At 45.2% G+C, this 23,003-nt stretch overlaps 1 protein-coding gene across 9 annotated transcripts in view; it reads left to right on the top strand.

Annotated features, from left to right (window-relative positions):
- ITPR2 (inositol 1,4,5-trisphosphate receptor type 2) overlaps window positions 1–23,003 on the top strand; it is a 4,412,221-nt gene that overhangs the window by 2,064,112 nt on the left and 2,325,106 nt on the right. For all 9 annotated transcript variants that reach the window (XM_069628470.1, XM_069628469.1, XM_069628465.1 and 6 more), the window contains one exon: window positions 1,217–1,468. In XM_069628470.1, the coding sequence (XP_069484571.1) occupies window positions 1,217–1,468 (252 nt within the window). The remainder of the gene's footprint in view (window positions 1–1,216; window positions 1,469–23,003) is intronic.

Below are 23,003 nucleotides of genomic sequence, written 5' to 3'. Positions count from 1 at the left end.
CTTCCACATGATTTGTAATTGTCCTGTTAGTACCCTTCCGGAGGGATATATGTATGCTGCTGTCTGAGATGACATGCATGACCATAACCCACTCCCCCTTGCAGTGTTTATTATGTGTTTTCTAGCCCCTACTGTAGCAGATGGGCAGGTTTGTGGGCCTATGTCTCCTACTTGCCAAACGATGCATACTGTTGCAATGAATGAGTGCGAGAGTCCTCACTAAGGATCAGTGGCTGAGCTCTGTTGTCTGGGCCAACAGTATTGAGGATCATTGGTCCCTTATGCAACCTGTTAAGTCTCGCCCGAAGGATAAATGGGGCCTGCTTAAAGCATAACTCCTGGTACATCATCCACGCTGGGTGCCCCTGCGGCCTCACAATCACTCTGACTCTGAATTTTAAAAGCCTGTGGCTGTGCAGCCACGTATTGCATTGGTCCCGTGTGTTTGTCAGATTCCGTCCCTCCTGGATTCGTCTATTTTGGTTATGTGTGTAATTTGTGTTCACTTTTTTTCTCCCACCCTCGATATGTCTAATATTGCTGCATGTAATGTACGACGCCTAGTGTGATGATAAAGAAAGTAAAAAAAATATATATATCTATCTATGTATTTGTTGGTAATAATGAGGAAAATCAATTTTCAGATTGAGTAGTATACATGGGGTGAGCTAGCATACACCTACCATGAGTTGAGCTAGACAAATCATAATCAAATGGTAACTGAGGTACCTTAATGCATTTGACTGTTCTGGGCAATAGACTGGTGATATTTTTTTCCCTTTTAGCTGTATAGCACATTTTGAAGCCATGCGATTCTTAATAAGGTGTCAATTAAACGCTTTAAACGATAGCAGCTGATGCACCGTGGTATATGTTGATTTTGAAATGTGCCAGTTCTAAACAAATATATTATTTTGTGGGGCAAATCACTACTTCATAACCAAAATCATTTCTCAACTGAGCGGTTATAAAAGTATGACAAGCAAGCAATAATCATTACTGTTTGTCAGCATTTTAAAAGTATTGTAAATGTTTCAGATTTATTTGTTTACATTTATGATACAGGGATAACTCTAAAGTATTTCTCTGTATGCAAATATCTCCCTCGCTGTTCTTAATGATGTGGTTGCAGAGTCATCCTGAATGGTACTGTACTCAAATTAACAAAAAACATGTGTTTTACTTGGCAATAAACTTGATTTGTATGTACTTTCAGGTATCAGTTAAACTTGTTTGCAAGGATGTGCCTTGACCGCCAGTATTTAGCAATCAACCAGATTTCCAACCAGCTCTCGGTAGACTTGATCCTTCGGTGCATGTCTGATGAAAACCTTCCATATGATCTACGGGCTTCTTTTTGTCGTCTGATGCTGCACATGCATGTAGACCGTGATCCACAAGAGTCTGTTGTGCCTGTGAGATATGCAAGACTTTGGACTGAAATTCCTACCACAATTACTATCCATGAGTAAGTCGAACTTGTGTTTATGACTAAAAAGTGGATCTTTATAATCCTTCAATGGTAGGCGCCCTCTGCAAGGCAGTCAAAGTTGTATTAGTTAAAACATTGCATTCTTATGACTAATGGAGTTTAACACAGTTTGTGTATCCTCATTACCCAGTCTTGTCTAATTGAGCTTCACTGAGAGCAAAATTAAACACAAGGTAGCCAAACATCCGTTGTCTGCAAATACGCCATCATGTAACCTAATGCAAAACATGGAAGATGCGCGCACTCACATAATTAATGTTTACTCGCTTTTCGCAAAATAAGATAACAATTTACACTTTTCAATAACTACTCATAGTCAGGAATTTACTAAGTCGTTATATTTCTTTTTGCAATGGAAACTGTTGAATACATCCAACAGAGCCTTTACAACTTTTGTCACACATAATCAATGGAAGAACAGATTATTCACTCCAAGTCATATTAATCATGTTTCGGTCGACGATTACATTCTAGGCAATCTTTCAGATTCCTTTTTTCGATATTTTAATCCCAGTACTTGAATTGTGGAAGTGAAAGTTCTATGGAGTAAAATATAATTTTATGCAGTTCCATTATCCATTTTCTCTCGAAGCACATCTTTCCATTTTTGAGAAAACATTATTTGTTACTCATCCGTAATAAAACGTTTCTCTGCACATGTGCTCATTGATGAACTGCAGCAATGTTGGTCCTGATGACTGGCACCAAAATGGACAAAGAGTAGCTGCATGCGCATCCCAGAATATTGAGATAACGGTTCAGTTTGTGATGGTGATGCTTCAGTTTTGAAGAACCCATCCACTGGCAAATAGTGACCATGTCATACACACATTTTTAAGATGTAACTATTTAGATGTAATAAAGAACAAATATATTTCAGTACCCAGTGTCAAACTAAGTAACACTATTATCTACATTTAAATCAAACAAAACATTGTATCCATACATTGTATTCAATTAACAATATGTGCTGTCTTTGCGTCAAGTTGAAGATAAATGTACATTGTTTTGCGTCAAGCACACATTTACACAAATATTATAATAATTATGAAAACATAACCTACATGAATTGTTGGCTTTCTAGTCTTGCAATGTAAAATGCAGGTTGTTCTCTTTCGACAGCTATTCTAAATAGAAACTTGAATTGCGTCCATTCTTTCAAGTTCATGCTATCTTTTGTTCTGCATAGTTACTAAATGTTATTCTTGCAATTTTTACTCTGACCATTTCAGGGACAGCTTACAATGATCCTCTTCTTTCAGTTTTCATAATGCCACTGTCCCCTTGCCTTTCGGTTTCGCCTTTACCGCAGAAATGAAGAAACATGTCCTGGAGACAATTACAGGATATTCAGTGAAGTGGAGAAAGGCTGGATTTGTGAAGGCTTATCTGAAGGAAGAGTACAATGGGGTTCATTACGAGTTGGGTGGTATTCCGGCAGTAAATCTGACAGAATACTGCCCAACGGAATTACTGTTACCACTACTTGGTCCAGGAGATTTACTGAATATTATGTTTCACTTTCTATTTAGACTCGCGATAAAAAATGAGACAATTCTTTTTTTCTCCTCACCATAATATATCTACTTCAAATTTTACCATTAATATGTACTTTCATAATGTAAACATATTATTGATTAATTATCAAAGACTTATATGCAAATGGATATTTACCATCTGTGAAAGGTACACTGAGCTAAAGTGTGGCTGCGGACTCTCTAGTGGGTAGCATCCCAAAGAACAGGTTAATGGGCCGTGCTCCTTCTCGCAGAGGGGCGCCATGGACTATTTTTTGAATATTATTAATTAAACATGCAAGACTATATGCACATGCTGGGGAGTGTACTTGTGTTATGTCTGGTCTCTCACTTTTAAACTGCAAAGAGATTAGTACTTGTCAGAGCGCACACGTCAACATACCTGCAGTGATGGACGTAGTGTGTGTGTGGTGATGACGTTAGATGATAGTATCATATGCCACACATCTTGCCCACTGTGCGGTACAACGGGAAGACTTACAGGTGTCACGGTTACTGCAAGGAAAAGAAACCCTGTAGGGGGAAAACTCTCCTGAGTTCAAGGAAGCAAAGAGAAGCCAGGGAGTTCAATAGACGGTAGAATTCCGGAGCTAGGGACTCAAGGTAGACAATGCGGAGAAGGACCCTGGATGGAGGAGCAAGCACTCTCAGGCAGGACTGGGTAACCAGGGAATGCATGGTAACACAGGGAAGGATGAACAGCGGAAGGAATAGGAAGGCTCTAAGAACAAGAATAAGGTCAGGCAAGCTCACCTGAGCATTGCAACACAAAGACCACAGTAATCCTGATCCTTAAAATGGCTCTACCCTCCAAGCTCCTTGAAGCGACACCATCTTGAATGGCGTCATTGACATGTACAACCTCGATACCCCTTCCTGGTAAGGGCGGTGTAAATTTGACGGTGGCCAACTATGTTGGAGTGTATTGCACATGGAATGCAGAGACCGTGGTGTCCAGCGTTTCCATAGAGACCAGTTCGGCCTCATGACAGTATGCCCTTTTCTGGATGCCGTGGGCCTCGGTTTCCAAGGGAGTAAACGATGAAATCAGCAGACCACAGCCAGGGTGTGCACATCCGCAGCGGATTCCAAAGACTAGCCTTTCCAATCCACAAAGTACTGAAGGCAGCCATAATGGTACTGAGGATCAGATATCTGGGATACTTCATATTTTTGTCCGCCTGCTGTCCGTGCCGGAGTGAGTGGTGGAGGCGATCTACCAGGAAAATTATCAAGTACATTGGGCTTCAATTGGGAAACATGGAATACAGGATATAGACGACTCCAGCAAGTAGGTAGTTGAAGTTTGAAGGTGACAGGATTGACACGCACAATGATTCGTCACGGGCCAAAGTACTTTGGTGACAACTTTGATGACACCAAATGGTGTTGTAAATATCGTGACGATAACCAGACTAGATCATCAGGAGATAGTGGTGGTTCGTTGAACGTTTATAGTCAGCGTTTAGCTTGGCTATTGCCTGGGACTCGTTAAGACCGGTTTTGGCCTTTTGTGTCCTTTCTGAATCTCTGTAATGTGCTCATAGACAGATAGATGAGAGGTCTCAGGATGGGTAGCCATCAGAAAAACCTGAGAATGGTACCCGTAGGTGCAATGGAATGGGCTAACCTGTATGGACGTATGTAGGGTATTGTTGTAGTCAAACTCTGCCATGGGAAGGAGATCATGCCAGTTGTCTTGCGAGGCAGAGATGAAACAACGTAAGTACTGTTCGAGTGAATTATTACGTCTTTCAGTCTGACCATTCAAATGCGGGTGATAGCCAAATTTTAGAGCCCTATGAATGCCAGGAAGATGAGACTTGAGTCCAAAATCGGGAAATTAATCGAGGGCCACTCTTTGGATACAATGGTGTTAGGTACTCCATGAAGTCAGAATATTTGCTGTAGGAAAGGTTTAGCTGTGACTAAGGCAGGCGGAACTTTTGATAAGGACACAAATTTTCATTTTCAATTTTAGACAAACTGTCCACAGTAACCATTCTGGTGGAACAACCCTTTGAGGGAGGAAGTTTGACTATAAAATCTGGTGATATCCATTGCCACGATCTGTCGGGTACAGCAGTTTGTAAGAGTTGTCCAAGAGGTTTGTGGTGTGGTATTTTGGACAGACTTTGCATGCCATGACATAGTCACATACATCGATAGAAAGTGTAAGCCACCAGAAATGACAGGAGATGTTTTCATGTGCTGCCTCTATGCCCTTTTGTCCTGCGGCAGTGGTATTGTGACACATTTGTAATATGCCAATTCTAAGGTCTTGAGTGGGAATGTACAATTTTGAGTCATGAAAAAGGAGCCCTTGGTTAGCAGTAAAAGTGTTCTGCTGGAGAGGGGCTTGCGTCTCATCAGACAACAGTTCTGCCTTCACCTTTTGTAAACAATCTGTGCTCATACGACTAAAGGGAGCTTTATGAAATGACCTCTCAGCTATGGTTTTCTGATTCTTGTAGTTTGGGGTTTTCTGTGATAGAAAATCTACTGTGATGTTTTCGTTCCTGGGAAGATAGGTGAAATTAATGTAAAAAGAAATATGCCCATTTTGCATGCCTGCTGTTCTGGCATTTGAATCATTGGCAGACTTGTATGTTATAGTGATCCGTACGTACCAATAACGGAAAGAAGGATCTGAGGAGTAGATGTCTCCACTGCAGACAAGCCTGTTTTATGGCGAGCAATACTTTTTCAAGAACAGTGTAATTTTGTTCAATGCTAGTAAGTGTCCAGGAGAGGTAGGCCACTGGATGTTCTATACCATCTTCTTGCTGCTGCTTGAGAACAGCATCAATAGCTTAATTGGATGCGTCGGTTTCAATGATAAAGATAAACTGTTTGCGGGTGTCAGGTTGACTCAAAATAGGAGCAGACAAAAAGCCCAATTTAATGTCTCGGAAAGCTTCTTCTGCCTTTTGGTCCCAATTGAAGTGCTTTCCTTTCTTCAGCAGGTGAGTTATGCCTGTGATTCCTTTAGAGTAATTTGATATAATCATTCTGTAAAATTTAGCTACTCTTAGAAATCATTGAACTTCTCGGACTGTATTTAGGGTAGACCTTTCCAGAATAGCTGCCACTTTCTGGGGATCCGATTCTGTCTGCAGATAGGATGTACCCAAGGTAGGGAAATTGTTCTTTGATTGAAAGAACACTTTCCCAGCTTTACTAGTAGATTGTGGGCACGTAGGCATTGAAGGACAATCTTAACATGGTTTTCATGGTCAGCGGGATTCGTGGAATCGATCAGAATATCGTCCAAATAAACGATTACTGTATGTTCTAAAAGGTCAGAAAATATTTTTTTTATAAAGCTTTGGAAAATGGAAGGCATGTTAGAGAGTCCAAAGGGCATGACCTTATACTCAAAATGTCCAAAAGGGTTCTGAACGTGGTTTTCCACTCATTGCCTGATCATATGCAGATCCAGTGAAAGGCACCACAGAGATCTAGTGTTGTGAATATTGTTGCTCCACGTGCTGCTTGCAGAATGTCTGAAATAAGTGGTAAAGGATACGTGTCCTTAATAGTGACCTTGTTGAGGCGATGATAGTCTATGGTTGCTCACGTACTGCTTCCAGAATGTCGGAAATAAAAGGTAAAGGATACGTGTCCTTTATAGTGACTTTGTTGAGGCCCTGATAGTACAGACGTTGGGCCTCATTACAAGGTTGCCGCTCTGGTAACAACGGTACCGGTAAGCTTGCCAGTACCGTTGTTACCGGACTGGCAAACTACGAGTTTGGCGAGCAGGTGCCTATCTACCTACCAGGTCTGACCTGGTGAGCGCAACGGCACCCACTCGCCGAACTCGACAAATGCACCGGCACCATTAATTAATGGTGCCGGTGCATCCAACCTCCCTATTCCCATTGAGTCCAATGGGACTGAAATAGGAATGGGGAGTAACAATTACCGTCACCCGGCAATGGGCAATTACCTGGTCTGGCCGGGTTGGAATGCCCCAGTAATTGCCCATTGCCGGGGGCTGGTAAATTCATGATTCCGACGGCAGCCGTGCCAGTATTTACCGGCATGGCTATCGCCAATGGTCTTAGTTCAGTACAATCCTTTTTAGACACATTAAAGAGAGATGCTCCTGCAGGAGATTTGGAACGCACGATAAGGCTGGAGATTTGGCAAATACAATATTCATGCTTCGATCCCTGATTAATATAGAGCTCGAAGAACTAAATCAGTTCAGAGACAAATTTGTGTACGGAAAAGGAGAAGCAACTGTGAGGAGCTAGGAATGAGACGTGGACACAGAGAAGTCATGTTTGTTGCTACAAACATTTATTAAAACAAGTGGGATTTGGAAAATACTTCAATATCCCTTATCGAGGAGGAGATGGCCAACAAAAAGTATGTCCTGTGTCCGTACTCCTATTCTGGCCCTCACACTCCAAATAAACTCTAAGGTGTTTTAGGTCTATTGCTTTTCAAAAGTGCTCAAATGTTCAAGTTCAACGCAAAAGTTCAAATCCAATGAAAAGTGTTTGAATGAGCAATGTTCAGAGTTCCAGAGAATAACTTCCCCAGATTCCATGCACCAATATCACAAGTTAAAAAAGAATAATCAGGATCCAAGAGGATTTCTCTCCCCCCTTGGTATCTTTGCTTTTCTTGGGTAACAGTTCCCTTCCTTAGGCTTTCTCTTCACATTTTAGCATGTTACAAATCCTGAGGGTATGGGCCTCATTATAAGTTTACCGGTCCAGTAGTAACGGTGCCGGTAAGCTACCGGCCCGTTGCTACTGGACCAACAAATTACGAGTTGTGCTCTGGGGTGCCTTCCAGCCCGCCAGGTCTGACCTAGTGGGCGTACCGGCACCCGCGAGCAAAGTATGTTGGATGCAGCAGCACCATTCACGAATGGTGCCGGTGCATCCAACCTCCTAATTCCCATTGAGCCCTATGGGGCTCAAATGGGAATGGGGAGCATTTCATTCCGGTGCCCGCGAATGGGCAATTACTATATACAGCAGGGCCGTAAGGACCCGGTAAATGCCCATTCGTGGGTACCGGGAAATATTGCAAGTTTATCCGCTGCCTGCCGGTTTTACCGGCAAGGCTACCGCCAAACTTGTAATGAGGCCCTATGTCTCTTTATAAGGACTTTCCTTCCAGTGCCAGGCCCCTGAGGCCCATTACAGGAGTGTACATGGCAGGAAGTGACAAGGCGCTGGAGGTCGCTTGGTGCAGGGTATACCCAGCCTGTATTGTAAAAGAAGGTGGGGGTCACCGGTGTGGTGGGTCCTCCCTTAGTACCTCGATGTGGATAGGATACCGCCCCTAGCCGAAGAAATGTCCAGTAAGCCCCTGAGGGCGAAGGCCAAACAGTCCGCGCTTGACGAATATACCAGGACACCGACTGGCCCGGATGGGGCCAGGAATAAGGACAAGACCTCAGCAGGGGGAATGGCCGCGGCGGGCACAAACCAGGAGGTCCTTGAGGCGATCGCGGACCTGAAAGCGGCCTGGGAAACCAAACTCCAGTTGGCTGTGACAGAACTGAAGACGGCGATGGAACTCCAAGTGGGCGCAGTACAGGAAGATGTGAATCTCCTTAGGCAGGATGTAAGGACCTTAGCGGAACGTACGGAGACTCTGGAAAGAGAGATGAGTCCAACCGTTGCGGACTGTGCGACACACAAACGGGAGCTACACGCCCTGGTGCAACGGGTGGGCAATTTGGAGAATAAAGCGGAGGAGGCGGAGGGGCGTGCCCGGAGGAATAACATTCACATTGTTGGACTGCCGGAGGGGACCGAGGGCCACAACCCTATGGAATTCATCGAAACCATGTTGTTACAAGAAATCACTGGGGGAATCCTGTCCCAGGGATTCGCGGTGGAGAGAGCGCACAGGGCCCTGACAAGGAAGCCGCCGCCGGGAAATCAGCCCAGGCCACTGATTGCCAAGATCCTCAATTCTCGAGACCGAGAGAAAATTCTTGAACACTTTCGTAAAGGAGGAACAATAAAGCGAGGAGCTGCAAGCATTACTGCCTACCCGGACTACACCCTTCATGTACAGCGGAGCCGTATGAACTTTGGATCGGTCAAGAGAAGATTGCGGGAAGCTGGACACAAATATATGTTGCTCTACCCGGCCAGGCTAAAGGTTTTCCACAAGAGTAAGATGCTGTTCTTCGAGACCCCGGAAGAGGCCATGGGGTGGCTGGACACGCAATGCTGCCCCCAGGAGCCAGATGTTCAAGAAGGAGATGGAGAAGGACGAGATAAGTAAAGCTGAGAATCTGGTGGGACCTTGTTTTGTGGGACTTGAATATAGTCGATGATGTAACTGGATGGCACGCCCGCTCTAACTGGCAGGAAACATGATCCGGTAGCACTATAACAGTTGCACGTGGAGAGAGCCCCTCTGGGCCGATCTTTATATCCCGATTTAGAGTTTAGTTAGGTCACTGATAGTTAGGTGACACCCTGCTGGGTTCTTAATTTGGGTTTCCAAGATAGAACCAAACGCGGGGATGCCTGAGATCCAGGGATGGAGCTGGGCAGTTGTTTGGGTGTGGGGTTTGGGGGGGTTTAGTTTAAATATGAGCCATGAAGGTAGACTTAGAATCAGTTATCCACTTGGAGTGTGGGGGAGGGCTGTTCGGAAGTGGGAGGGAATACTATTGATGTACCATGGGAGACCTTAAGATATTAACGTGGAATGTTAGAGGGCTCAACAGTTACCTGAAGCGTAATAAGGTTATGCTGTATTTGAAGCGACAGAAGATAGACGTCGCCTTGCTGCAAGAGACACATCTGACGAGAGAGAAAGTGGAATTGGTGGGGAGGAAATGGAAAGGGATAACGGTGGGTTCATCGTACTCTGCCTATGCAAGAGGGGTACTTGTCTGCGTGGCGCCACATGTCCCATTTAAGTTGACTGTAAAGGTTGTGGATGCAGAGGGGAGGTTGGTTATATTGAGGGGGTTGATAGAGAACAGGGAAGTATGTATCGTTAATACATATGCCCCTAACCAAAACACAGTAGCACACTTCAGGACGTTGTGTACCAAGCTAAGTGCAAGTGTAGGGGGAGCGGTGATCTGGGGTGGGGATTTCAATTGTGTATTGAACCCAAAAGTAGACAGGTCGGATGATAAGACGGCCAAGCCCAGTCCAGCGGCCAAGGTATTGCAGACGCTGCTGACGAACTTTGGCCTAGTGGATGTGTGGAGAGTGAAGCACCCTGATGAAAGGCAGTACTCGCATTATTCAGCCCCGCACCAGCTGCACACACGGCTTGATTATATCTTTGCCACTTCAGATGTGGTGGCTGAGAGTATTTATGTAGACTATAGAGCCAGAGTCCTCTCGGATCACTCGCCCCTGGTCCTGGGGTGGCAGTACTGCCCCCCTAGGGCACGAATACCTACATGGCGGCTCCGGGCAGAGGCGCTCAAAGACATAGCCTTCAGGGAGGACATGAGAGATGAGATTGTTGCTTATTTTGAGGTGAACAATGGTAGTGTGAAGTCAGCGGGTACTGTATGGGAGGCCTTTAAGGTGGTGATGCGTGGGATCGCCATTGCTAAGTCTAAGGGATTACTGGGGGGAGTTTTAGCTGACCTACACAGAGTTGAGACTGAGCTGGAAAGAGAACTGGGAAGGGGCGGGGCTGATGCGGAGGCAGTAAGCAAATTGCAACAACAGTGTGTGGAATACTGGGATAGGCTCTGTAACTTGAATTACAAAAAGTACATAGAAAGGCAGCATGCAGGAGGGGACAAAACGGGCTGGCTTCTGGCGTGGTTGTACAAGAACGAAACCCCTAGGTCCCCGATTCGGACTATAATCGATGAAGAGGGTGAGACAGTAGACACCCAAGAAGGTGTAAATAAGGCATTTGCAAAATACTATAAGGCATTATATGAGGATGAGGTGGGAAGTAGTCGGGAGGAGATAGACGAAGTACTGGAGGACATAGGCCTGCCTAAGGTCAGTGAGGAGGAGAGAGAGGAGCTGGATGCACCGATCACTTTAGAGGAATTGAAAGAGATTGTAAGGCAGCTACCTACTAGCAAGGCTCCAGGGGCAGACGGGCTTCCTAGAGAATTTTATAAGGTGTATGGGGAGGAGGTGCTCCCATCCATGCTAGCTATGCTCAACGAGGCGTTTGAGGTGGGGCGGTTGCCGGAGTCGCTCAGGGAGGCGATCATAGTGCCACTCCCCAAGCCCAACAAACTGGAGCGAAGCTGCGGCTCTTACAGGCCATTGTCGATGTTGAACCAGGACAGTAAGATTTTGACAGCTGTCCTGGCCAACAGAATGCGGAGGGTAATTGGCAAATTAATTCACCCAGGCCAAACGGGCTATGTCCCGAGCAGGAACATCACTCACAACCATAGACGACTCCAACGAGTGGTCGAATGAGGGTGTAGTACTGAGGATGAAATGGCAGTCGCGGCACTGGATGCAGTTAAAGCGTTTGACTCTGTCAAGTGGCTGTGGTTGTTGGCGGCTCTAGAGTGGTATGGATTGGGGCCAGGCTATAATAAATGGGCTAGGATGTTATACAGTGAACCGCTGGCCAGGGTTCGTACGGGTTCAGTAGTGTCTGAGAGGTGGCGGCTGGGCAGAGGTACGAGGCAGGGGTGCCCTTGGTCCCCGATGCTATATATCTTGGCCCTGCAGCCATTGGCAATCTACCTCAGGCATCAATATGACCCGATTGGTATCGGGGTGGGAGGGGAGACTCACCTTATATCCTTGTATGCGGATGACTTGTTACTATATTTGAAATACCCTGAAGAAAATCTTCGATATGTCCTGGAGGTAATGGAGAGGTATGCCAAGCTGTCGGGTATAGCGGTGAACCCCCAGAAATCCAGTTTGTTCCCGCTGGGTAGATACATGGGTATTCCAGTAGAAAGATTGCCGGTGCTACAGATTCTGTAGGCAGTTAGCTCTTTCCGCTACCTCGGAATAGATGTGTATCACACGACGGAGGAAGAACACAAGTGCAACACTGAAATGGCTGTCAGGAAAATCGAGAATTGCATGAGGTTTTGGGAAAGGTTGCCTTTGACAATGATGGGCCGAAGTGCTATGCTCAAAATGGTGGTTCTGCCTAAGCTTCTACACTATTTCAACAATATCCCACACACGATACCCAAGAAGTTTTTCACTAAACTGCACAGTATGTGCAGAGAATTTTTGTGGCACGGCACCCGAAATAGAGTTGCATTATGGAAGCTGCAGAACTTCTACGAGAAAGGGGGTATTAAACTGCCCAATTTTGAAGCCTACTATGTAGCTGCGCAATTACAATACGTGGCTCAATGGCTCTCTGATGAAGAGACCCCCGAGCACAGGTTGTTCAGAGGGAACTGCACTCCTTTTTACTTGCGTGAAATTATCTGGGTGGCTGGCTTGGACATGAGGGAGCGCCCTAGAATGTTGTTGTTGGGGTGGAACATGTGGCGCCGAGCTTGCCGGATGATGGGCGATCTGTTGCCGTGTGTTCCACAGATACCGTTGGTCGTATTGACAGGGAGAGATGTGCAGCTGAGGGCAAGCATTAGGATCTATTGGGAATCAATGGGGCTAGTCACGTTGGGAGATATTTGGCAAGATGGAACTATTTTGGAGCTGGGAGAACTCGAGGAAGTGACCGGGTTACACAGAGGCCAATATGTCACTTATCATAGGATAATGCATGAGATTCGGAGCATATGGCCTGAAACTGTGCTGGCAGAAGAACCGGATGCCACTGTGGGGTTAATATATGACGCATCGGAAGGGGGGCATGAGGTCTCCAGACTGTACGAGATGTTGATGTCTAAGATTGGTAAAGACCTGGCGCACTTGCAATTAGAGTGGGAAACAGAGATGGGAGTCCTGATAGAAGATGGAGCGTGGGAACGAGCTCTGGGATATCATAAGAAGGTGTCGAGAAATGCCAGGTTCAAACAAATACAGCTATATATAACGCACAGGGCATACATGACCCCTCTCAGAATATCGAAGTTCCGAAATGTGGGGCGCCAAGCGTGCCCTAAGTGTAACAAGGAGAATGCTGACATGATACATATGTTCTGGGCGTGCCCGATTATTGAATGTTTCTGGGGTGAAGTGGCACGGAAACTGGCAGAGAGGGGGGTCACGCTCGTAATAGACTCGGCCTGGGCCTGCTTGTTGGGAGGATACCCTAGAGCCCGAAAACTTAAACATGTAGCGAAATTGAAGGATTTGGCGTATGTGCTCGTGAAACGACGGATCGCCATGGGATGGAAGGAATGTCATAAGCCTAGAGTGGAGGTCTGGTGGAAGGACCTATAAAAATGGGCGGAGGCTGAAACAGTGGTGTGGCAAGAGGCCATTAACACTAGTGGGGATGAGGAATTGGGCTCCCTCATGGCATGGAAATCATTGATAGCGGAAATGTTTGGGGCAGGAGTGGCTCCAGCTGAATCTGTGGGCAGCGATACCCTGACACACGAGGAGGATATTGAATGTGAAGAACAGACAGGCTCATAAGGGGAGGGGGAAAGGGGAGTGCAGTGTTTATGGTTAAAATTTGTTGAGTATGTTAAATTGTGTTGATTATGTTTTGTTGGTTTGTTGTGTGGTTTGTATAAAACAATAAAAAAAAAATTAAAAAAATGTTTCATGGTGATCAGGAACTGCCACACATCAGAGCTGAAACACAGGGGCGGCCGAATATCTCGCCACTTTCACTGATCCATCAACCCCCCCAAACCAACCCCACAGATGACAGCAGCACACGTCACCATGGTATGGAGGGGAGCACTTAGGCACATCGGCTGGGACCACAAAGTGACCCAGACACAGCCCATGTGGAATAATAGCAACCTAGCTGAGACAAATAAACTACCGATATGGCTACGATGGGCAGATGCCCAGATTAACGTGGTCGGAGATGTTCTTACCAAGGGTGACCTCACCTCCTTTCAGATGCTCCGCAGAAACATGGACTCCTGCACACAAAATATTACCACTAAACAAAACTCACCCATGCACTGCGCAGGAGCATACCCTCACTCACGGATGTGCCTCAATGTACCCCCCTAGAATGTAATCTATTGATAGAATGAGTGCCCGCCAAGGTCACGTCCACCCTGTATGATACTATAATGGCCTTTGCCACTCCGGAACTGGCCACTCTTCAACAGAAATGGGAGGTAGATGTGGGTACCATTGACCCAGACGACTGGATCCTAGATCTGACGCACCCACAGGAAATAACAATTGCCTCTAGAATTCGCTTTGTACAACTTAAGATACTGCAGAGTATATTATCCTAGGGTGACGCTAAACCGATGGGACCAGGCTCCCAATTCAAAATGGTTGCGTTGCCAGGAGAGAGAGTGAACATTCATACATATCCTGTGTGACTGCCCGAAAATTTGAAGATATTGGCAACAATGCTGCAATAAATTGGCAGAGACATTGGGGAAAGAGATATCGATGAACCCTAAGCTGCTACTGTTGGGCATACCTGACAAACACATCACTAATAAACGATAAAAATAGTTTATCTTCACGGCGGTGGGAATGATTAAACACAACATTGCCCAAATGTGTATGAAGGCCACAAAAACCTGGGCCAAATGGGAAGAGGGGAATTAACAGGAGCTTTTGAGATATTGCAATATGGGAATGACCCAACTGCTTGAACTGATTTGACAGTACTCAGCTATTCTAAATGCATTGTTGAACCTTCATTCTTGGTCGCAAAATTGTCTGCCGTAAAGAAGTTTATGTATGTATGTTTGTATGATTTTTGTATGTTTCCAAAATAATAAAAAGATTTATAAAAAAAAAAAAATAAGCGTGGCAGAGCGAGAGGACTTAGATGCCCCAATCACCTTAGAACAACTGGAAGAAGTGGTGACACAACTACCCACTGGCAAGACCCCAGGGGCCGATGGACTCTGGGGTGCCTTCCAGCCCGCCAGGTCTGACCTAGTGGGCGTACCGGCACCCGCGAGCACAGTATGTTGGATGCAGCAGCACCATTCACGAATGGTGCCGGTGCATCCAACCTCCTAATTCCCATTGAGCCCTATGGGGCTCAAATGGGAATGGGGAGCATTTCATTCCGGTGCCCGCGAATGGGCAATTACTATATACAGCAGGGCCGTAAAGACCCGGTAAATGCCCATTCGTGGGTACCGGGAAATATTGCAAGTTTGTCCGCTGCCTGCCGGTTTTACCGGCAAGGCTACCGCCAAACTTGTAATGAGGCCCTATGTCTCTTTATAAGGACTTTCCTTTATATATTTTCACAACAGTTCATAATCCCAAGGGCATTACCTTCATTGAGGTTCTTTATAACTTATTTCTCTATTGATCTGATCCTGGTACACTCTCCTGCCAGGACTTGTTACACAAACACTTAATTCCACCTTCACCTGTTAGACCTTCCCACCAGGACTTTGTTTCACAAATACTTAGCTTCACCTGGAATACTTTCTTGCAGGACTCTATCACATATTTAACTTTCTCTTTAAGACTGGGGTTCAATAACCCACTCGTGACTTGTTTTACAAATCCTTTTATTTTATTTCTTTAGTGGTTTTGCTTTTGGCCTCTCGTTGTGTTTTCAAGAAGCGATTAACTATATTAGGTAACCCATACGCGAGCGACAACGCCTAAAGGAGGGGTCCAAGGGAGACAAAGAGGGGGACGGGTGATGAACGGACAATGGTGGACCTGGCACACTGAACCCGAGGGTAGATAGGTCAGATAACAGACAAGATAGACCCACCCCCGCTGCCAGAGCCCTTCAGACCCTGCTAACGGAGTTACGGCTAGAGGATGTATGGAAGGTGAAGCACGCACAAGAGAGGCAGTATTCACACTACTCTGCCCCACAGAATCTGTACACGAGGCTAGATGAAATGTTTGTCATGCAGGAGGTAGTTGCAGAAACAGCACTGGTAGAATACAATGCGATGGTCCTATCGGACCACTCGCCGCTGGTCCTAATATGGCAATACCGACCTCGGAGGGCAAGTATCCCAACCTGGCGACTTAGAGCTGAAGCGCTGAAGGACACAATGTTCAGGGAAGACTTGAGAGCAGAGATTGTACAATACTTTGAGACTAACACTGGGAGCCTCGAGTCGACTGGTAGCGTTTAAGGTGGTGGTGAAAGGGATAGCAATAGTCAAATCCAAAGCGTTGCAAGGAGGCATATTACGGGAATTAAGCGAAGCTGAAACCAAGCTAGAGATAGCCCAGGGCATGGGGGGCTGCACGGAGGAGGATGCCAGAATTATAAGCCAACTGCAACAAGAATGCGCAGAACACTGGGATAGACTATGCAATTTGAACTATAGAAAATATGTAGAAAGGCAGCACGCGAGCGGAGATAAACCAGGGAGGATGTTGGCATGGTTGTACAAAAGGGAGATCCCCAGAACCACAATTAGAGTAATACATGGAGCAGAGGGGCAATTGGTAGACACCCAAGAGGGGGTAAATCGAGAATTCCTTAACTATTATCGAGCATTATATGACGATACGGAAGGGAGCTAAGGCAGGGAGATAAAGGATACGTTGGAAGACATAGGCCTGCCACAAATAAGCGTGGCAGAGCGAGAGGACTTAGATGCCCCAATCACCTTAGAACAACTGGAAGAAGTGGTGACACAACTACCCACTGGCAAGACCCCAGGGGCCGATGGACTCCCCAGTGAATTTTATAAAATGTATAGAAAAGAGGTGCTCCCCCGTTATTAGCAATGCTAAATGAGGCTTATGGGATGGGTCGGCTACCAGAATCCCTGAGAGAAGTGATCATTATCCCACTCCCCAAACTTAATAAACCGGGCACAGGCTGCGGATCATTCAGACCATTATCATTGTTAAACCAAGATAGCAAAATGCTTACGGCAGTGTTGGCAAACAGAATGAAGCGAATTATCGATAAAACTAATACACCCTGATCAAACAGGTTATGTCCCATGTAGGCACATATCCGATAACCTTAGGAGACTCCACCGAGGTATAGAGCACACAAAAGAAGATTTGGGGGAGATTGCAATGGTCTCACTAGACGCAATAAAAGCCTTTGGCTCGGTCAAGTGGCCCTGGATGATGGGAGCCTTAACCAGCTACGGTATTGGGCTGGGTTATCTTAAATGGGTTAAACTGCTATACAGCGCGCCGTTAGCCAAGGTGAAAACGGGAGTGATTATCTCTGAAAGGTGGCAGCTGGGTAGGGGTACTAGACAAGGGTGCCCATGGTCCCCAATGCTATACATCCTAACACTGGAGCCTTTGGCGGTGTGTCTGAGGCAGCAGCATGAGGAAATAGGGATTAGATTAAAAGGAGAGTCGCACTTACGCAGATGACATGCTGCTGTACATAAGATACCCCGAGGAGAATCTCCAATATATCCTGGAAGTGATGGAGCGGTTTGCAATGCTTTCCGGAATAGCAGTGAATCCCCAAAAATCATGTTTATTTCCACTGGGGAGGTATGTAGGGGTTCTACAGGAACAATTACCGATTTTGCAGATACCATGGGTGAAACGAACGTTTAGATATCTGGGAATAGATATTTATCATGCGGTAGAAGTGGAACACCGGTATAACACTGAGAAAGCTGTGAAGAACATTGAGAATAGTATGAGGCTCTGGTCCAAACTCCCTTTGGCAATGATGGGAAGAGGGGCGCTGCTGAAGATGGTTGTATTGCCGAGGCTATTGCATTGTTTCAGGAGTATCCCATACCTTATACCGAAGCAACTTTTCATTAAGCTACACAGCATGTGCAGGGATTTCCTATGGCATGGGACCAGGAACAGAGTAGCTCTTTAGAAGCTGCAGAATGCACACAATAAAGGGGGCATAAGATTGCCGAACTACGAGATCTATTACCTAGCTAGCCAATTACAATATGTAGCCAAATGGTTATCGGAAGACCTCACATCAGAATCGAGATTGTTGAGAACAGAATGCGCCCAATATTTTTTTAACAAAATGGTATGGTTGCCTGAAGTAGAAAGTAAAAAGCGATGAAAACTGTTGTTACTGGGGTGGCAGGTTTGGCATAAAGCCTGCCAGACCATGGAGAACCCAGCCCGTGTTCCCCACAGGTGCCGCTGGTTGCATTGACGAAAGGGGATGATCAGCTACTGAAGGCGATCAGGAGACACTGGGAACCGGCAGGAATTGTAACGATGGGAGACATACGGCAGGAAGAAGGGATTAAAGTATTTATTGCGCTGGTGGAGGAAACAGGGTTACATGAAGGGCAATATATAACGTATAATAGAATAGCACAGCGGATCAGGAACACATGGTCTGAAGTAATGCTAGAAGAACAACCTGATGCCGCCATAGAAACCATATATGAAATAGCTGAGGGAGGGCACGAGATATCCAAGCTATATGAACTATTGATGTCCAGAGTGGGGAAGGAGGTAGTGAAACTGAGAATTGACTGGGAGGAAGACGCCGGGACACCTATAAGTGATGGCATGTGGGAACGTGCCCAGTGGTATCATAAGAAAGTATCTAGGAATGCGAGGTTACAATAAATACAGCTATATGTAACCCACAGGGCATATATGACACCCCAGAGGATAGCTAAGTTTAAAAATGCGGGAAGACAGACATGCCCCAAATGCCAGGCAGAAAATTTGGGTATGACGCATATGTTTTGGGCATGCCCTGAAATTGGGAAGTTCTGGGAAGAAGTAGCCCGCCGGCTAGAAGAGAAAGGGATCAAGATAGATGTCGAATCAGTATGGGCATGCTTGGTAGGGGGATTCCCCATGCCGCGTAAATTAAAACATGTAAGCAAATTGAAGGATTTGGCATGCATACTCGCTAAGCATAGAATAGCCATGGGATGGAAGGCATGCAACAGGCCCAGGATAGAAGTCTGGTGGAATGATCTCCAGAAATGGACCGAAGCCGAAACAGCAGTATGGCAAGAAGCGGGTAACAGAGGGGGTGAGGAAGAGGCAGGAACCCTGAGAGCCTGGAGATATTTAGTGGCCACACTGTACGGGTCCACCCAAGATTGGTTGAGTGGCCAGGACTCTGCTGATGATACTGGAAGAGAATCCCCTGAGGAAGATGAAGATGCGGGAGGCGAATCGAAGTAAGCTCGAAAAGGGGGGAGGGAAGGGGGTGAGCAGTAGACACTGAAGAACATGTGCAATTGTTGAAACGTTTGAGATAGGTACTGCAAAGTTTGGTTGTATGTGGTTTGTTTGTAATAAAATCAATAAAACTGTTTAAAAAAAAACGATATTAGGTAACCCATAACCCACTTATGCTCTCTAGAAACTTATGGTCTAGATAAGTAAGGGGCACAAAAAAGCCTATTTAGGAATCTTGCGCTTGCTAGGGGGTAATGGTAGGGAGGCAGCAGGTGACCGGAGGGTGTACGTGCCTTGCCCTGGCACTGTACGGTGAGGTAAGACTAAGGAAATGATTCCATTCACTGCGCCAACACAATAATCAATCAGTTGCTTATGTTGCAAATTTATTGCAAAACATCAAAATTCAACAGCCTGACACGTGTTTCGAGCAATCCTTGCTCTTCATCTGACACTGGTGCAGTATATACAAAATTGTATTCAAATTAATCCAAAATAATAAAGAAAAAAAAAGGATATTGGTATACAAAATAAAGGTGATATTAGGATGTAGTGATGCAATGTAACCACAAATAGCATGTATACATTGTCACATAAATGGTTAGAAAAGTGGGGCGGGCGGTAAAACAACCCAGTTTGAAAAAGCAATTATGCATAACATTAAGCATGAGACAATTATTCCATTATTCATTTTTCAGTAGAGTAACAAAAATCATGAATTGACACATAGGGCCTCATTACGACCCAGGCGGTAACCATGGCGCTATTTGCGCCATGGTTGCCTCCAAAACCTTACCGATTCCGCCATGGTGAATGGAGCAATTACTGCCCCATTCCAGGGTTGGTGGGGGCGGTAATTCCCCATTCACCATGGCCCTTCCCCTTTCCCATTTGAGCCCCCATAGGGCTCAATGGGAATGGGGAAGGCGCTAATAACGGTACTGCTAATTGCGGTACCGTTATTAGCTCCAAACCAGGCGTTAAGGGAGGACCCGCAAAGGGACCTCGGAATAGGGCGGTATGGGATTACCGGCACCAGTGCCCTTACCGGTACCGCTATTCCCTTACAGCCCGGGTTGTAATGAGGCCCATAGTCATGCATTATTTTCAAGAAAATTTTTGTAAATACGGTAATTTAGATGTGTTTTGTAGATACATCGTAGCCCAATTTATGTTCTGGCAAATTGATAAGGCAGAGTAATCATAGATAAGGGAGAGAGGGGGGGAAGAAACAAAATGGTGACACTTGGATTAGTCCTCCGTTTGCAATGAATTTAAGTACCATATTTAGATATAGAAATGAGTGAGTTTGCGTTGGATTATGTAAAGGGATTACCTTATTGATGTAACGCCATCATAGGAGTCGTAGCATTGCTGTTAAGAAAATACAAGGATTAATGTACTAGCATTGCCAATAAAAAAACACCATGATGGTAATAACCAGTCGAGTTAGGTTTGGATTAATTGGATAACTTAAATTATAAATTTAAAATTTGAAGGATTCGATTAGGCGGGTACCTTTTTAATATTCATTGCAGTTGCGGCAAATTTCACGTTGGATCCCTTAACAAGGAAATTTCATCTTCTCTGTTCTTCAAGGATAGATAAACAGTCTTGGCTGCCTTCAGTCTTGACACCAGGCTAGAAAGCCCTTCCCGATTCTTCCATGCTCCCATCTAATTCTCTGCTCCAACACAGCTTGCAGCCCTTCTCTCCATGGGTTTGAACTTGCTAAAATTATGACACCGATGTCCAGCTTCTATATAACGGCGGCTTTGCCTGCAGTCTATTCACTGCATATAGCCAGCTTCTATCATCTTGATCTACTTGCGTTGCTGCATCTTACAGTTATTGAATGATTTGCATTTTCTGCAGTGCTCTTCACATGTGCAGTCCTTGTCTTGCATATGAAGTTTACTCAATTCTTTACTCGGTCATCAGTGTCTATAAGGTCCATACATTCTCTTCTTCAGCCAGTCCTCTCAGTGCGTCACGCTCATTTCTTGTGACGTCACCAACTTCTCTTTCTCTCATTTTCATATTCCTTTGGAAATCTCCTCCAAGAGATTGTAATCTCTACGGGAATACATCTGATAGGGTTTTTTTAGTGGATACCTTTTCTCGAAGATTCAACACAGAATTGTCACAACTGTTTGTGTCAAACTTGGCAAAATTTCAGGCTGCCAGCATACAAGTAGTAGGGGGGTGGGACTTCCTGCAGAGGCATTTGGCTGATCCTCCACACTCCTCCCTTTGGTTGATTCATCGACCACACCTTCACTAATCTCCACATTTGTATTTCTTCTTTTGAAGAAGTGCTTCTTCGGGGTCCAGATCTTCATCACTCCTTTTAGGGATTCTGCTGATTTTACATGTTCATCCACACTCCAGGTCATGTAGCTGCACTGTCCATTCGGATTACAATAGACCCATCGTCCTATGTATTTCTTGTGATTTCTTGGATGCAGGAACTTCGTTCCCTCAGGTGCTACGATGCTGGCCTCTGTGTATTTTCTGATATCTTCATCTGTCAACTCCTTGGGTCCAAACCCTGATTCGACATTGATCATGATATACATTCCTACTGCCTTCTTCACTGTCTTCTTGCACTGTAATTATCCTGATCAAACAGAATCCAAACATCACCATCACTAATATAGCGGCAAGGAACTTGAACATATTCGCCATCCACTGTGGAACCCATGAGAAAATAGACTCAAACCTTCCGTCAACTTTGATATCTTCTTTCTCGTCTTCCATCTTGTTGTGCAGGTTTGTCAGCAACGTTATGGCCTCTGTCAAGGTCCCATTCTCGTCATTGTGAGAAGGTATGAACGTGCAACATGATGCGCCGATTTTGGCTCCTCCTCCAACATATCTGTTCTGCAGACTCATTATTGTTCTGGCCCTCAATTCTTCCCTAATAGCATTGAATCCCTTTATGGTGGTGTTGATGGTCTGCAGAAGTACCCATCTGGTAATCTGTAACCATTTGGTGTTGGCCAACATCTGGTATCCTGGCATAAAGATAATCGTGAATATTGTGCTCAGCATCAAAGGCTTTTATTGATTTTGCTGAGAAATAATTCTCCCTCTTTGTTCAATTGAGAAATTCAAGCGCTCTCTTCTTTTTCTGAAATGGGCATCTGCTTTAAGAAATTCACCAATGTTCAGGTCACTCTGAGGAATCACTAATGCTGGAACATGGATGAGCACCAAGGAACACGTCCCTCCCCAGTCTTTGGGCAGCTTCATGTAGGCTCTGGACTGACAAGCCCAATAATGATCCATCAGCCATACTGACAATTCTTTCCAACTTTCCTCATACCATTATTTCTGAAACATAAGGATACATTCTTCAGGGGTGGTATCTGCAATGGTCCTCCCTTATCGTCGACCCATGTCAACAATCTTGCAATCTTCGGCCATTGATCTTTGCATTCTTTTTCTGCATTTGCCACAACTACTTCCCACTGGCCGGTTAATGCTGCTGCTTTGCACCCAACCAGTCCATCAGCCCATCCTACATGAGTAAGCACTGTTCCTATGATTTGTAGTTGACCTCTTTCACAACATTCTCGTATTTCCTTCCCATTCTTATCTTTGCATTGCAGAATCTTGTTTTCTTAATCTTGATTCCTGCTCTATTTATTCCAGACTGTTCATATTTTATTATTTGATGCTTTGTTTCTGGCTTCTCTCTTGTCTTTAAATCTTGCACATAATTGCCTTCTCTTTGAGATGTTGCTTTATTCATCCACACTATGGATGCTATTCTGCTTTGGAACTGTCCTCTTGTCAAGCAAAGTGCGAGATCTGTCAGGCAATGTGCTTTTTTCACTGATACTTCTGTGG

This window comes from Ambystoma mexicanum, chromosome 12 (genome assembly GCF_040938575.1).
Source record: "Ambystoma mexicanum isolate Mex_15411 chromosome 12, UKY_AmexF1_1, whole genome shotgun sequence".
NCBI classification, from domain to species: Eukaryota; Metazoa; Chordata; class Amphibia; order Caudata; family Ambystomatidae; genus Ambystoma; species Ambystoma mexicanum.
Note: the sequence above shows the minus strand (reverse complement) of the source record. Positions and strands in the feature narration are given on the sequence as shown.